Below are 17467 nucleotides of genomic sequence, written 5' to 3'. Positions count from 1 at the left end.
TTTGGCAGCCCTGTGATTTCATCACTCTAGGAATTCCCCCAGGAAACAAAACTGCCACAATACTACCCAGCATTTTAGAGAGTTGGGTCCTGTCCAGGCTGAGTGACATATCCAGCCAGGGGAACCAAACCCCAAACTTGAGCCTGCTCTCTATTTTATGTGCTTATTGTCTGCCCTAAGAAAATGTTGAGTGCACACAGAAAGTGTCAAATGTCTATTGATTATTGCTATCTTCCTCTGTCTATTTCTATCTCTTTTTCCTTTACTTCTTTTTCCTTCTATCTCTTTCTCCCTCCTACTTAACCCCACCCCCTACCACACAAATATCTGTCCTGTCCCTTATTCCTCATTGATTCATCATGGGACCAGAATGGTTTGAAAATTAGACTAAAAACATCATGGGTAGGAGAGACATACCGAGAGCCTGAAATAGAGACAAAGAAGGAAAAGGAGAGAGGGAGGGAAGGCAGGAGTGGGAGGGAGGGAGGAGAAAGGGAGGGAAGAGATTGAAGAAAGGAGAGAGGAGGACGGGGAGAGAAAGAAGCAGAGGTGAACAGAGGGAGAGGTCTCCAGTAGTCAAGGGCCATGCTGGGGGGAAGGGGGGCAAGATGAGAAAATAAGTTTCATGGGACAGCTAGGTGGTGCAGTGGATAGAGCACCAGCCCTGGAGTCAGGAATACCTGAGTTCAAATCCGGTCTCAGACACTTAATAATTACCTAGCTGTGTGGCCTTGGGCAAGCCATTTAACCCCATTGCCTAGCAAAAACCTAAAAAAATAAGTTTCTTGAAGTAGGAATTTGACAGCAGCATTGGAGAAAATGTGATGTGTCACCTCTTCCTAAAAATAGTAATTCACATAATATATGTTCTCTGTGTCCCTGCAGATTCATCCATGATTAGTCATCTAGCAGATTCTCCAGGATTGAAGGCAAAGCACTGGAAACAACATTGAAACAAAGAACATTGCTTGGGGGCATTCTGACTATTGGAACCTTGAGTTTTGGCACTTTATCATGAGAAAATATAATCAATCACAGAAAATTATGGAAAAAATGTTTAGGATTTAATTTGCCCTTCTAGAACATGAGCAAGAAATCTGCGACCATCTCTACATTCGCCTCTTAGCAGGTCCCTTTCCATTAAAGAATCTGCTTGATGATGTCCTAGACTATTAGGGAGAAGAATGGATCAGGTTCAAGAGATGTGGCTTCTGCTTTATCAGTCAATCAATGATCCTTTATTAAGCTCCCCCATAGTAAGCTCCATCAAGCAAAGTGTTAGAGTCTGGCACTTAAATCCAATTCAAAGACATCACTCTTGAGACATCATGGGGCCTTTTAGAGAATGAAGGACAAATAACAATAACTCAAGATAAGACTAGGTCTCAGTTTCTTCATCCATAAAAGAAGGGGTTACGTGACAAAATAGATCACTTCTAATCATATTACCAGTTGTTGCAGGCAAGGCCATGCCTCACTCAACTCAAAAATAACCATTAAACCAGTAATTTGGCTTCTGGAGAAGAAGCAACAAGTTCATTGAATTTTGCGCTTTTTAATTAATTGCTTTGTTGTCACAGAAAACCCAAGGAGAGACATGCTGGATCTGGTTAAGAGGTAAGAACGGGGTTAGGGGATTAGGCTAAAGGTGCCAATCCCCTCAATTGCATGAGATTTTTCTTTAACTTAAAACTTGATGAACTTGAAAGAGAAGAGGAAAATGAGTATCTCTCTGCATAGACCCACACTCTTCCTTAGAGACTTTCCCCATAGTTTCTGTATTATCTATGCAGGTATTTATATGTGTCATCCTGCAAACTTTCACAATGACTTACACTAAATTTTTCAATCTACCCTGTAATTTTTCTCTGCTAGAAGTTTATTTCTTAAGCTTTCTAATTATAGGCCAGTCATTTTCTCTAATCTTTCTTTGTGCAACTCTCTTTGGAGCCAAAGACGGTAGGAACACTGTCAGCAATTATAGAAAATAGAATAAAAAGAGATGGTCCATATTGACCTTGATTCAACCTGGTTTCCTAACTATCTAGGGGCTGGAAGGAGTGGATAAGCAGGGCAGGTGGGGGATAATGGACTTAATTAGATAATGAATGTCATAAGACTAGACAATAAGGCATAAGGGTGAAGGAGAGTGATGAGAGCATCAGGGAGGTAAAGGAAGATCAGCAACAATGGGGGAGTAGAACCTCTTATCCCAATGGGTCACATGCTTCAATGTCTCTCTAAGCGTTCATCATAATCTTTCAAATATATGAAAAGGATTCTCCTTTTAACATGTCACTTTATCAATATTCTAAGAAGAAAGAAGAGGAGATTCTCTGGAATATTTACCTTCAAGATGGGAGCCATAAAGACTGACAGACCAGTCAGAATAAACACAAGAGTTCCGGTGACTCTTTGTTCCCTGAAATCAAACCAAAAGGTTAACCTCCTGTTTTTACACACATGTTCCTAGCTCTCTACTCCCCCCAGAGAACATGCACTATCCAATTCAATGTTGACTGTGGCTCAAATATCATGTTATTAATACTTTCAGGACAATGTACAAACTCAACACTTGGAAAAAATTACAGATTGATGGGCTCATTAAACTGGAGCATGGATTTGAGTGGCTGATGTGATAAATGAAAATTCCCCCACTAAATTCTTTGCTCATGATTGAGAGGTTTGTATATAAGACATGACAAAAAAAATTACTTGTTTCTTGTCTGTTACTGGATTCTTTATATTTGTACTTTTTTAAAAGTACTTTGATCACCTATAAAATATTTTCTCTTTCCCAGAAAATAATCATGATATTGTCTCATATACTGGCTGACAAACAACCAACAGGAGAATAATAAATTTGATCAGGTACCTTTCTAAATTAACGATATTTTTTTAAAAAAGTCATTCACATTCAAAATCATCCTTCTAAAGAATTAGTTCATCACTGTCATCTTGGTAAAAATTACTTCATTCTAGTGGCTCCATGAACAAACACATGTAAGTAGGGACCTTCGGAAAGTATATCTTTAGAGTTACTTTAATTCATTTGGTCCAGATCAGAACTACTCAGTAATAGGTTTCAAGGCAGAAAATTCCATTGTGAAGGGCCCAAATCTGGTTCATGGGAAGATATTAAAAAACTTTCTTGAGAATCCAATAAAGCTAAATGGTGGTCTTCTGTTATCTCTAGGTAAATGTGACTCCCCTGAAATCTCAACTTGTAACTTCAAATATATTAATATACATATATGTATGTATTTATGTATACATATATGTCCCCAGAATCTACATGAGTATTAGAACTTCTTCCTCTGGCTTATCACACCTGACTCCCAGAAACTTGGGTTGTTCTCCAGGTGCAGATGTCTCAGTCTCCATCTTCAAACTGTCAATGTGAGCGATGGAGATGACAGTAGCAGCCACATACCACGGGAGAGCCATGAAAGAGCATACAATCATGAGAATGGCCACCCAGAAGAGATCCAGATGGTAGCCAGCTCCCTTCTGTAGAGAGGAAAAGCAAAGTTTTTGTAAGAATCGATTCATAATTGAATGAATTTCAAATGACCACTTGAAGTGGAAAGGATAAATGGGGGTGGAGAAGGAGGTGTGGAATACACGACCATGAAGAATTAAGAGAAACTTGTTTAGGTAAAAGGACTGATGCAAAACCAAGTGAGGCAGGCAAGGAGAACAATGTATATGGTGACCACAGTAATAAAAGCAGCTGTGAAAGACTCCAGAACATTCATCCATGTAATAACCAATCATGAGTTCAGAAGACTGATATTGAAGTCTACTTCTCTTCTCTAGGAGTTCTCCCATTCTGTCTCCTACATTCACCCTCCCTTATGTTCTCCCTCAAGCTGAAAAGAACCTGTACCACCCCCACCTTAGCTTTTTTGAATTTTTATCTTCCTTCAAAGTCAAGGTCACAGTCAAATACTGCCTCTTTCATGAAGTCTTCCCCAATCTCCTCAGTTGGTACTGCTTCTCCTTTCCTCCATTTCCCTTGATTTATTTTGCATATTCATCTGGAGAATGAAGGAAGGTAACAATTATTTTACCTTTGTCTTTGAATTCCTGGTATCCAGAAAAATATTTTAAGCACAGTTAATGATTCCCCTTCCTCCTCCTGCCCTTAAATATTTTCCCTCTTATTCTAGAACTTCAGGGCAATTTTCCTTAATAATTTCTTATAATATCTATCCTTGTAATATTAAAATCTCCCAAGATTTAGTATTTGACCCCCCCACTCTTGTTTCTTAGCGTATTTTCCCTTAGATATCTCATCTATTCCCAATTATAATTTATATGGAGATAACTTCAAAATCTCTCTTCATTACTGACCTCTTCTGTGAATTCCAGCAAGTGTGCTAGAACTGCTCATACCAACTTATGAAAGCTGATTGTTAAATTTTCTGTGTCAGCATTTACTTCTCAGATATCAAAACCCACTATAAATCAGTGCTGAAGTTGTTTTAATGGTGGCCCTGACTTAAAAATGTTATGGAAAAATGTCAACAATGCTGATACAAGTTAAAAGTGTGTTATTATGCTTTTTTCCCCTCTGGAGAACTAGTTGTTAAATAATTACCAGCACATTCCTGTCCCAAGTGCATTTCTAATGGTCTGCTGGACATATATATATACACCTGGATGTTCTGACTGTATTACAAATTCAGCAAATCTGATCTTGAATTCTTCCTGCCCTCCCCTCCCCTTTCCCAATTTTTTTCATTTATTATGTGTCTCTCAGTTAACACAACAAATCTTTTTTTTCTTTTTTCCCCTTTAAATATTTTATTTACTTTGAGTTTTACAATTTTTCCCCAATCTTACTCCCTCCTCCCACCCCCCATAGAAGGCAATTTGCCAGTCTTTACATTGTTTCCATAGTGTACATTGGTCCAAATTGAGTGTGAGGAGAGAGAAATCATATCCTTAAGGAAGAAACATAAAGTATAAGAGATAGCAAGGTTAGACAATAAGATATCAGGTTTTTTTCCTAAATTAAAGCTAATAGTCCTTGGTCTTTGTTCAAACTCCACAATTGTTTCTCTGGATACAGATGGTATTCTCCATTGCAGATGGCCCCAAATTGTCCCTGACTATTGCACTGATGGAATGAGCAAGTCCATCAAGGTTGATCATCGCCCCCATGTTAACACAACAAATCTTAAAACCCGAGTCAATTTGACTCTTTCAACTAGCTAAGTCAGCTTCTCTTTATACTAGGAAGTGGAAAAAGATCTGTATTCTGACACTGGCTGGTTATGTTAGCATCATTAGGCTAGTATTGGGCTAGTAACATCACCTATATCTCTGTTTATTTCCATTTGTAAAGTGGTATTTATACCACCTCAAGGCTATCCTAAAGCTCAGATGAAATGTGTATGAAATGCTTAGTAAATTCAAAGCTCTATGCAAATGACAGTACTAATTGGTATTCTAATCCTTTTCTTCATTTGTTACTGATGGATGTATTCATAGATTAGTTGAATTACTTTTAAATCTTCTCTTGCAGTTATATATACAGTTACAAATTTCTTATATTGTAGATGCTTCCCTACAGACCCCATTTTCCCCTTCCCTATTCTGTTTAAGACCACCCTCCCCCCAATTAGGTGTGATCAATATGAAATCCATTAGAGTGGAGATGCCAAACGCAAGGCAGAGATTCTTATATACAATTTGTTGGCTCCCATTTCTTCTGAGTTTGACCCCAGTGCACTAGAGAAACGATATCATAGTTGCAAAATGTTATGCAATTTTAATTTGTCCTATAAGCTACCTATAGACAGTGGCATTGCTCTTTTTTGCTGCTGGTAAAGTTAATGTAGACTGAACAACTCACATATGTATGAACACGTGTTTTCAGATCTTTAATCCTGAAAGGCAAGCTAGATTTTGGTTTGTTGGAGCTCCAACACAAAGCATCATGTAATGGGAGAGAGAGAGAGAATTTAAAATGGAGCCAAAAGAATTAGGTTTAAGCCTTGATTCTGCCACTTGTTACTTGTGTGACCTTTTTTTGGACCTCAGTTTCTCCTCTGTACCAATGAAGAATTTAGACTAGATGGCCTCTAAGGTCTCTTCTAGCTGCGAATGCTATGGTCATGTGAGCATGAGAGCATGTTCTGGACTATTCAGATGGAGGGGAGTGACCAGCACAACACACAAAGGCAATGAGTACCACTTAGGATTTATGTGTGGATGGTGGGTGGTGACTCCATGTTGGACTCAACTGATATGTCTCTGTAGATTTGTGTCCCCCTTATTCTCCAGCTCCACAAAGTTGTGTATGTGTATGTCTTCTATAAAAACTCATGTGTCTACTTATGGTCAAGTCATTTAAAAGTATATGTCTTTAAATAGTTCTCCCATCAGACTGTAAACTCCCTGAGGGCAAAGATTATCTGTATTTATCTGTATCTCCAGTGCTTAGCACAATGTTGAGCACATAGGAGGCATTGATAAATGTTTAGTGATTGACATTCAAAGAGTATTTGATGATGTTGAACTGAACTGAATTGTTTTAACCAAAAAAATACTTCTCATCAAGGGCTAGGGAAGGCCAGAAGTAGCTGGGTGGCCCAGGGGATAGAGACTTGAGGTCAGCTAACACCTGAGTTCAAATCCAGTTTCACAAACTTCCTAATAGTCCCTTAATCTCTTTTTGTCTCCATATCCTCATCTACAAAATGATATATAACAAAGAGTATTAAATTAGGTAATGTATGTAAAATCCTTTCCAAAACTTAAAGCTCTCTCTAAATACACATTATTTTTATTGTCAAGGATTATCCTTATCTTTCTCATCCCTTCCCTTCCATTGTGCCCAATGGAACTTCCACTATATTAACAAACTACCCCTCCTAACAGAGTTCCCCTGGAATTACTTTTATAAATCTGTTAACTTCATATCTACATCTGTATGGATTATCCCGAGCTATCTGTCTTTCTATTTGTATCTGTCTATTTTTTTCTCCTCAATATTATGATCTCTTTAAGGCCAACAATTATTTTATTTTTCCATTGTATCCGAAGTACCATACTCATCACATCATAGATACTTAACAAAAATGCTTCCAGATTTAAATTGTAGGACACTCTAACTGAGAGGGCTAAATTACTGCTGAATAAGCAAAGTTGCTTCTCACATTGGAAAATAATTCCAATTGGACTGGGACAAGTCAAAAAATAATTCATCACCGCTGAATCAGAAATATAACTAGCTTAAAACAACAACTCTCCATGGTCAAAAAAACACTTTCTGACTGGAAAAGCAGACAATCTAACACAACGTCTAGTTTTTTTACTCCTTAAATAAATATTTTAAACTCTTACAAAGTGTTATTTCACTGGTTCCATCTCTCCACTTTATTTATGAAGAAATCAGATACTGAATACCCCTATGGAGTCTGTGAAAAGGGAACAGCCGATGGGCACAGCATGGAAGGGATAAAGGCAACATCAAAAAGGGAGGGCTCAGGAGAAGGCGTGGGAGGGCTGGCTCCAAGACAGGGAGATGATGGTTTACACTGGAAGTCAAGCAACGATGATCCTGGAGATTTGGTTACAGCCAAGTAGAACACAGCTCTCTTTCCACTGTGAAACCAACACTTCACCCACCACTCATGTATAGGGGGCTGGCTGACCACTTGCCCAAAGAAAGTGTTTATAAGAGAAATACAGCATCATTTACCCTGAAGGGTGGTGAGGAGGGCAACTCTGGCAGAAGAACTCAAGACACAAAAGATGCCTTAGATCAGAAAGGCAGAGATGAGCTTAGTTCACATACACCCCAGGACCCCAGATTGAAGGGGGATACAAATGGGCTGGACAGAGAAGCCAGCTAAAGAACAACAGTTCAATTACCAAAAAAAAAGTTTTGTGTTCTAGCATTGGTTCATAACAGTTGGTAGTGTCTGGTGGAAGTGAGGCAATAGGGAATCATGGAAGGTCAAAGGCTTCTCATGGTCCGCTTAGTTTGGCTGCAAGGATCTAGTCCATTGTGGGTCTCTTTTGCTCTTGCCTTGTGACTGGCAATCAGCATATGGAATTTCTGCCTGACTGATAAATGTAATGATGTGCAAGGTCAAGATGTCACAGATTCAGAATTGGAAGAGACCTTAGAAGACATCTGGTTCAATTATTTTTTATAGAGATGTAAAAACTAAGACCCAAGAATGTTAAATCAAATCAACAGGAATTTAAGTATTTTCTTGGGAAGTACAGCTAGGTGAGGGCAGACATTTACTCACTGTGTGACCCTGGGCAAATCACTTAACCCTCTTTGCCTCAATTTCCTCATCTATAAATGAACTGGAGAAGAAAATAGCAAACCATTCCAATACTGTTGCCAAGAAAAACCCTAAATGGGGTCATGAAGAGTTGGACAAGACTGAAAATGACTGAACAATGAATTCTGACCTATGTCTCTAATGCTTCTAGATTATTTTTCATTTCCTAATGGTTAGCACAGCACCTGATAAGAACTTAATAAATGTTTGCCAAAGGGTCAGTTGGGTAGGAAGGACCCTAGCTCTTTCCCCAGATGTACTAACAGCATTAAAAGCAGACAAATAAAGTTGTGAAGAGTGACAAGACCAATTGGTTCCACCAGTAAGTCAATGGCTTTCTTGGCCTTCTCGATTGCTTACTTGTATTTAAAAGAGAGTGAACTAGAATATTAAATTGAAAAGGGATCGGTGACAAGGAGAATTCCAGGTGATGAGACATAGAGCTATCTTTTATGTAAGCTGCAAGTTTTCCCCTCTGAAGGACCCCTTCTTATTATTTTCATGCTAACTATCCTTACTCTTAATTGGATTTGCTAAATTAGCCAAAAGGAAGAAGAGCAGGGGCATGAATTCAATAGATTCAGATTTATAAGAAACTCTAAAATTGTCCTGGTTCCTTGACCCCATACCCATGAGTTCCCTAAACGGCTATTTCAGGGAAGCAATTGATATCTGGAAAATGATAGCACTGTATTGATTACATTACATGGCTAGGAACTGCTAGAAGTCAAAGATAGACTAAACATGGGACCCCTCAAGGTGTGTAATAGTCTAGTCTAAGGAGATTTCTACAAGGCAGGAGGATATCCATAGAGAAGAGAGAGAGAGAGCAGATGAGATAGTACATGTACAAATCTTTGGGGATATTAAAGAGCTAAATAGATGTAAACTAGGAAAGGGGGGAAAGGAGGGGAAGGGAAGGAGAAAGGAGGGATGGGGAGGGGAAGGGAAGGGGATGAGTATTTTATATAGCATCAGCTTTGGAAATATTAACTTATTTGATCCTTACAACAATACTGCAAGACAGGTACTGCTATTATCTCCATTTTATAGTTGTGGCAAACAAAGGTTAAGTGACCCTTGCCAGGGTCATACAGCTTGTAAGTGAACTCAGATTTGACTCCAATCTAGTGTTCTATCTACTGTACCTACCTACATGCCTGAGAGAAATAATATAAAACATATAAGCGAATACAAAACATATACCCTGACAAGTTGAATGTTTGCCTGTGGAGGTACAAAAGACCATTTCTGCATTTAATTAAAAGGTACTTCCGATATGTGTATTTCATTCCTGAACTCACAGGATCTTAGATTCAGAGTCAGAAGGGACTACAGGCCATCTGGTCAACCCCAAACCTATAGATAAACAGGAGGAAGGGAGGAAAGGAGGAATGAAGGAAGGGAAGGAAGGAAGGAAGGAAGGAAGGAAGGAAGGGAGGGAGGGAGGGAGGGAGGGAGGGAGGAAGGAAGATGGATAGATGGGCAGGTGAATGGATAGATGGATGGGTGAGTGGTTGGGTGACTGGATAGCTGGAAGGATAGATAAATGGATGGATAAATGCATGGATGAATAGATGGATGGGTGGGTGGGTGGATGGATAGATGATAAGATAGATAATAGATGATAGATATACATACACATGTGTGCATTTATGTATATGTATTATATATCATGCATATGTGTCTATATGCTTATGACATTACATATTATACATGCATCCATACAAGTATATCACATGTGCATGCTGCATGCATGTATATGTCATGCATATATCACATGTGTCTTATATTTTATAGTATATGTGATGAGTATAAACTACATATGTGAGTATATGGATATGTAAAATATATATGAATCTCTGTGTGTATATTATATATATGTATATATATTTTATCTCCATTTTATAGTTGTGGCAAACAAATATATATATATGCTTATGTGAGTGTGTATATTTAGAGATAAGTAATTCTAGGTGACTTGCCCAAGGTTGTTTGGTCAGAAATATCAAAGGTAAGATTTGATCCCAAGTCCTCTTTCATGCTCCAAGTATTCCAGTGGGTCCATGATCTATGACTGTTCCCTCCAATGATGAAGAGCAAATCTCTTTATTTCTGCCCATTTGTGAGGCTCCACATACAAGTAATGACAGATTCCACACCCAAATATTTCATTGGTAGATAAATAGAAGCAGCATCTAAAAGGAGGCAACTTTAATCTACCACCCAGTGTATCTTCTCCTACTCGTCAACAGAAGCCCCCTACTCAGGTTCAACTCATCTACACACTCACTCCTAAATCAAGCAGCAAAGCTGTGTTCTCCCACCATTCTCATGATCTTTCTTCCCTCTCTTCACCTGACTCTTCTTTGGGGACCTAGTTCATGTCCTACCTTCTCTACAAAGCCTTCCCAACAGATTTCAATATGGAGCATATGCTGCCCAGGCTTGGTTGTTTTGTTTACATACATATTCTGCATCGTCAACAAGCTAGACACTACAGGAAATAGACTAGGAGAGAGGGAGATTTGAATTCAAATCTAGTTGCAGACACTTACTAGTTGGGTGACCTTTGGCAAGTCACTTACTCTTCTGTCTGCCTCAGTTTCCTCAACTCCAAAATGGGAATCATAACAGAACCAAGTCTTAGAGTTGAGGTGAGTATCAAATGAGATCATCTTTGTAAAAGCTGTCAGCACAGAGTGGGCACTAAATGAATGTCTGCTCCTTCTAGGATTATAGAGAATATGCCTCATATACGCTTGAACAGTACTCTATATGGTGATGAACTACATCAGTATTTACAGATGGAGGTGAATGACCATGGGGAAAAAAGTCTGTTTTTATTAACACATGGCAAAAGGACAATTTTCTGTCATTTTAGGACTCAAGGCTAATATTTACTTTCTAAAGTTGAGTAAGGTTGACATAATATGTGTTGAACTTTCTCTTAAAACAAAAGCAAGGTATTTGAAAATTCTATAAAAATAAAAAACTAAAATGAATATTATCTGGGTTCTCTCTCTGCTCCCCTGGGAGCAAAGAGGTCAAGTTGAAATTAGCATTAGTTATTAGACTTGAGAGATGTACCATTGATTCTCTCCACTCAACACCAATGGTATTCCCTATTGGTACTGAGGGGCCTGCAATGCCCTATGGAAATAGGTATTGACACAAGTGACACTACTCAAAATAGAGACCCTGAACCACCACTCACTCACTCTTTCACTCAGCAAGTATTTATGGAGCACTTTCTGTCACAAAAATCACATATTTTAGAGACTTAGCTATCATTAAGTGCCATCTATTCTGTAAAGGAAGATTTCCTATATCATATTACATGCACAGTATTGTTCTAGGTGTTACAAGGATAAGCATAGGCAGTTTTTTCTTCCAGGATGATTTTCTGGTACCAGATTTTAAAAAATCAGAGACTCTCCTTTCTCTGCCCCATAAAGCACAGTCCTGACTCTTTTCTGAGGGTGTGCTGATAATATGTTTAACAAGCAGTTCTCTGGAGGGAAAAACTTTAAGTTTGACCTGCATTATTAGTGTTTTCTCTATCACTTTCTTAATCTAGAAAATCAGCAGAACACTAAATGAAGTCCTAATCTGTAGTATTTACCAATTTCCAAAGTGTGGATGCTCTCACTAAAAATTTAACAATCAGCTCTTGCCAACCTATAGAAACTAGCTATAGTACATTCCTGCTGTGTTACCTGGATGCAATAGTAGAATATAATTATTTTTTGCAAGGCAAATGGGGTTAAGTGGCTTGCCCAAGGCCACACAGCTAGGTAATTATCAAGTGTCTGAGACCAGATTTGAACCCAGGTACTCCTGACTCCAGTGGCTGGCGCCACCTAGCTGCCCCTAGAATATAACTTTTGATGAGGATACAACTGATGTTTGTAGATATTCATGTAATCTCCAAAAAAAATCAAAACTCCAGAGAACCCATCAGGAACACCATTCATTCCTCATCTTCCTGCTTGAATGTTAGTTTTCTTTAGAATCTTTTTTTGGCTTTCCTCAAAACTTAAGTGCTACCTACTGCCAGAGTGTTTTTCCTAATTTCCCTAGATTCTAATTGCATTCCACCAAGATTACCTTCAACCTCTCTGCATGTATGTGTGTATGCGTGTATGTATGTATGTGTGAACACAGATAGAATCAAATAATTATATATTATATAACTAGCATGTTTGTATATACTATTAATATATTATGATTAATTATAGTCACAGACAGGGACCAGGGAATTCCAGCTATGTGAAGTATACAAGACTAGAAAGGGCAAGACAATCAGCAACTCTCCAATCTGGTCAGAACACAGGGCAAGTGTAGAGGCTTAGTAAGAGAATAAGTCTGGAAAGGACGTTTGGGATGCAATCATGGAGAATCATGAACATGAGGCTAAAGCATTTATGTGATATGTATCTACATATGAATATATTAATAACATAGTCAAATAAGCATATTTATGAACATTATATTTATACACAATACAAATATTGATTATATAGCTGAATAATTAAATAATCAAATATTGTATTATGTAAACATTACCTTTATATAGATATAAAATATATATAATACAAATGTTAATATAATGCAAATAATTATATAATCTCATAATACTGTGTTATAGCTTATATTATTATAATATTGAAAAATATAGATTATAATAAATAATACAGGGGCAGCTAGGTGGCGCAGTGGATAAAGCACCGGCCCTGGAGTCAGGAGTACCTGGGTTCAAATCTGGTCTCAGACACTTGATAATTACCTAGCTGTGTGGCCTTGGGCAAGCCACTTAACCCCATTTGCCTTGCAAAAACCTAAACAAACAAACAAACAAACAAATAAATAAATAATGCAGATGCAAAATGTTATATTATGCTGTGTTATGTTACATTAACTTTCCCATCAGTAGGCTCTTCCTGAGGGCAGGGACTACTTTTGCCTTTCTTTGTTTTCCCAACATACAGGAAGTGTTTGATAAATTCTAGTGGACTATTTGACTTAAGAGGATTGTGTGTCTATCTTTCCCTCCATCCTCCTATACACTTAGTGAGAAGCAGTCTGTGCGTCATCTCTCTTTGTGTCCTTCCATGTTGAGCACCATGCATCATATAAAGCCATTAGCTAACCTGCAGCTGTCAGACTGAATTGCATTGAAGTTGAATTGCAGTGAATTGAAATCACAGAAGGAGTCTAAAAATAATTGCAAAAGGCAGTACATGAAAAGTGCCATAAGAAAGAAATGAAGATGGCTCCATGGACTATTGAAGGGAAAGAGAAAGAATGAGAAAGAAGGGGGCAAGTCTTCGGGAAAAATTGCATGGGCATGGAAGAAGCAGCTGTCTTGAATGGTGGGTAGAATTTTGGTAGTCAGTGGCAAGGGCCAGGGAATTCCAGTCATGTACAAATGTTCAGGACTAGAAAGGGTAAGGATTGTTGCTAACTGTCCAATCTGGCTTTAACACAGGACAAGTGTGGAGGCTTAGTAAGAGAACAAGGCTGGAAAGGACATTTGAGATACAATCATAGAGTCATGAACATGAGGCTAAAGCTTTAACATTTACTCAGCAGAGGGAAGGTCTTTGCAGGAAAGAATGGCAGTATTGGAGTAGTGCTTTAGGAAAGTGAATCTGGTAGTGATGTTCAGGATGAATTGGGGAGGGAATGAAATGCTGGGCAACTAGGTCAGGTATGACCTCACTATTACCTGAGAGCAGAGCAAGGTATTCCAGTCTTTATTTAGAGTGGTCTGGAAAATGATGGTGCCATTGAAAATGAAAAGGAAGGACTGTATTTGAGTGTCATTTACATAGTATTCAAATCATTTGGGACTTTCTCTAAATTCATCGCTGCAATGTTAGTCATCCACATTTATTTCATCCCTCTTCTGAGCCTATTTCCTTTGGAGAAATTCCACAGTCTAGTGAAGAGATATTAGAACCACAGATTCCAAGGGAGGAGCTCACAAATTCTATTTCCTAACTCTGTTAATGGCTCTGTGACTGACCTTGGAAAAGTCAGCACCTCTATGAATTCTGGGTTGTTCAAGAGGTCACCGTAGGAATACTGCGAGAAATGTCCAAGCAAAATGAGGGCCAATGAAAGCCAAGCACTCTGGCATTCTGACATTATAAAGCTGTTCAGTGAAGTGGATAAATGGGTCCGATAAGGATGGGAGCAGACAGCCAGCCAGCTCAGCTGGACTCTGGGCCGAAACAAATGCTCCCTGAAAACACAGTGCTTTTAATATCATAATGTTTTTGTCTCGTTCAGCATCTCAGACTTTTCTTAATCATTTTCAAGTAGTCCTTGCTTTTCCAAATTAGAGACAGGATCACAGCTCTCTTGTGATTAATTGACTCTTCTTCTTTAATTCCATGTGAGCACAGTTTGCTCTGGAGGAAACAGTTTTTGGAATAATTACATTCAGGGTGTAATGCCCTTTGATATTATTCTAGCCACAGGTGGAAAAAAATCATAGTCAGTAGCCTATGTTACTCAGAGGGATGTTTTTAAATAAAAAACAATTCTAAATGTGACAAGAGCTTTTCATTTGTATATTCAATGTCTATTTTCATCTGAGTTGACACAACACTTCATGAAGATGGAGAGAATGTTCTTTCATTTATGAAAAATAAAACCGAGATCCAGAAGTTTACTCAAGAGTTCTCAACTCATAGATCTGAACTCAGAATTATTGCTAACATCTCTATCAAGTACGGACCAGATGAGGCTGGATAAACTAGCATTGCCAATCCATACTAATCAAAGTTCCTTATAACCATTCATGTCATGGACTAGTTTGGAAGAATGTTGAAACCTATGAATTTCTTCTCAAAATCACTTTTTTAAAAAAATTGAAGATAAAACTAAATTTCAATTAAAAGACAGACATGGAATCTTTGAAATCATTCCTTTTCTATGAACCACAGCTTAAGAACATAACTATGCAGATAATATGAAACCATTTTTTCAATTAAAAGATTGGTACCAATCTACTGGAAATATATGTAATCATCTGGGGGGAAAAAACTTCTTCAATGCACATTGACAGCCAGTGGTATTTGACATTCAAGATAGATAGATAGATAGACAGACAGACAGACAGACAGATAGATACAGAGGTAGATGGAAAGGTGGAGAAGTAGATAGATAGATAGATAGACAGATAGATACAGATAAAAAGATATATAGATATAGATATATAGTCAATATACATGATCCAAAAATTACTGTGCTTAAAAATAGCTTTGAGACAAAGGAAAGTCATGACACTATTCATTTTTCCTAACTGAATCATTTATAATTCTCTATTTTAATGATATTTAGCAATTATGGAAATAATTTTCTACAAAATGCAGATATATATTTACTGATGACTGATGGAAACTAATCATATAATGCATTACCAAATCAAACTTGTTCCTTTACCCCCAGTGTCTCAACTGTCTGCTTCATTTAAATCCTAAGGATTTATATATCTGATGTACATAGAATAGCTGGCCATTGGTGGGGGGGAATGATAACTTTTTGAAATGATTCATTTACTACTTCTATGTGTAAGAAAATGAGGCTGTTACCAGAGCTGCTGATTTTGTAGCATTTTCAATAAAACCTAGAGACAATATCTAGGTATATTAGCCAGAAGAAACTAGTAGTGAAAGAATAAAGAAAACAATTATTCCACTCATCCAACAATTACTCAGTCATTAATTATTTGATTGATTCGTTCAATCAGACATCCAGTACTGTGTTAAACACTAAGACTACAAAGAAAACCATGTCCCTGTCCTCCAGAAGCTTACTTTCACATAGAAGAAACAATAGGCTAATAACTCTAATAATCTTCATTAGAAGGAATGACTTGGACTAAGTCATGATGGAAAGCAATTAGAACAGGTGAGGAATAAACAAACATTGGGGACATCCACTGCACATGTGCAGAGTCAGTCCATGGGGTGTCCTCTGTGAGGAGCTTCAAGTAGGCCAGGATCACTGGAGCATAGAAATTATGGAGGCAAAAAAAAAAGATGGAAAAGGCAGGAAAGGTCCAGGTTGTGAAGAAATTTAACTCCTTATAACCATTCTAGTTTGGAAGAATGTTGAAACCTATGAATTTCTTCTCAAAATCACTTTTTTAAAAAAAATTAAAAATAAAACTAAATTTCAATTAGAGAATAGACATGGAATCTATGTTTGACCATTATGTTTGATTCTGGAAGGAAAAGAAAGCCAATGAGGTTTGAGTGATCAGTTTGGCAGCTGAGTAGAAGGTGGATTGCAGTGAAGATGGATCAGAGGCCAAAAAGTCGATCAGGAGTCTATAGCAAGAATTCAGACAAAGGATGATCAGAATCTGCACTAAGGTGATAGTTGTGTGGGATGAGAGAAGCGAACACATACCAGAGATGTGGAAAAGGTGAAAATGTGGTGAACAAGAGAGTGAATTAGAGAGATGCAAAAGGGTTGCTTGTACAGCAGGGAAAGTGCAGTTGGGTTTGTCATGATATTTTCAGTGTTTTCAGGCTTATCCAACTCTTAATGACCCCTGTTGTTCAGTGGTGTTCAACTCTTCATGACCCCATTGGAGAATTTCTTGGCAAAAATGCTGGAGTGGTTTGCCATTTTCTTCACCAGTTCATTTGATAGATGAGGAAACTGAGGCAAACAGGATTAAGTGCCAGATTTGAGCTCATGAAAATGAGTTTTTCTGACTCCAGGCTGGACACTCCATCCACTGTGCTACCTAGCTGCATACCCCCCCAGGTGAGTTTATAAAACACCTTTTGATATTGGGCAATGAGGGCAGTTAGGTAGCACAGTGTAGAGATGCCTGGACCTGAAGTCAATTGAACTTGTATTCAATTCCAATCTCAGATACTTAGTAGCTAAGTTACTTGACTTTTCTAACTGCCTCAGTTTCCTCACCTATAGAAGGGGAATAATAATAGTGCCTTAATGTCATGGTCTTCTTGGAGATTGGAGGACAACTTACTTATTTACCTCCTAGTTATAGAGAATATAAAATGAGATGGTATCTAGAAAACACTTTGCACTCTATAAATTTTCATTATTATTAGGTGATCTCTAAGGTTTCTTACTGTTATAAACTTCAGAGTCTATGATAGAGA

General features: G+C 37.9%; 1 protein-coding gene across 8 annotated transcripts in view; it reads right to left on the bottom strand.

Annotated features, from left to right (window-relative positions):
* SLC4A4 (solute carrier family 4 member 4) overlaps positions 1–17467 on the bottom strand; it is a 401810-nt gene that overhangs the window by 26801 nt on the left and 357542 nt on the right. For all 8 annotated transcript variants that reach the window (XM_074228425.1, XM_074228424.1, XM_074228430.1 and 5 more), the window contains 2 exons: positions 3332–3510; positions 2350–2422 (listed from right to left, as the gene is read on the bottom strand). In XM_074228425.1, coding sequence (XP_074084526.1) covers positions 2350–2422; positions 3332–3510 — 252 coding nt within the window. The remainder of the gene's footprint in view (positions 1–2349; positions 2423–3331; positions 3511–17467) is intronic.

The sequence above is a fragment of the Macrotis lagotis genome, chromosome 3, assembly GCF_037893015.1.
Source record: "Macrotis lagotis isolate mMagLag1 chromosome 3, bilby.v1.9.chrom.fasta, whole genome shotgun sequence".
Taxonomy (NCBI): domain Eukaryota; kingdom Metazoa; phylum Chordata; class Mammalia; order Peramelemorphia; family Peramelidae; genus Macrotis; species Macrotis lagotis.
The sequence above is the reverse complement of the archived record's forward strand: the minus strand, read 5'-3'. Positions and strand labels throughout refer to the sequence as shown.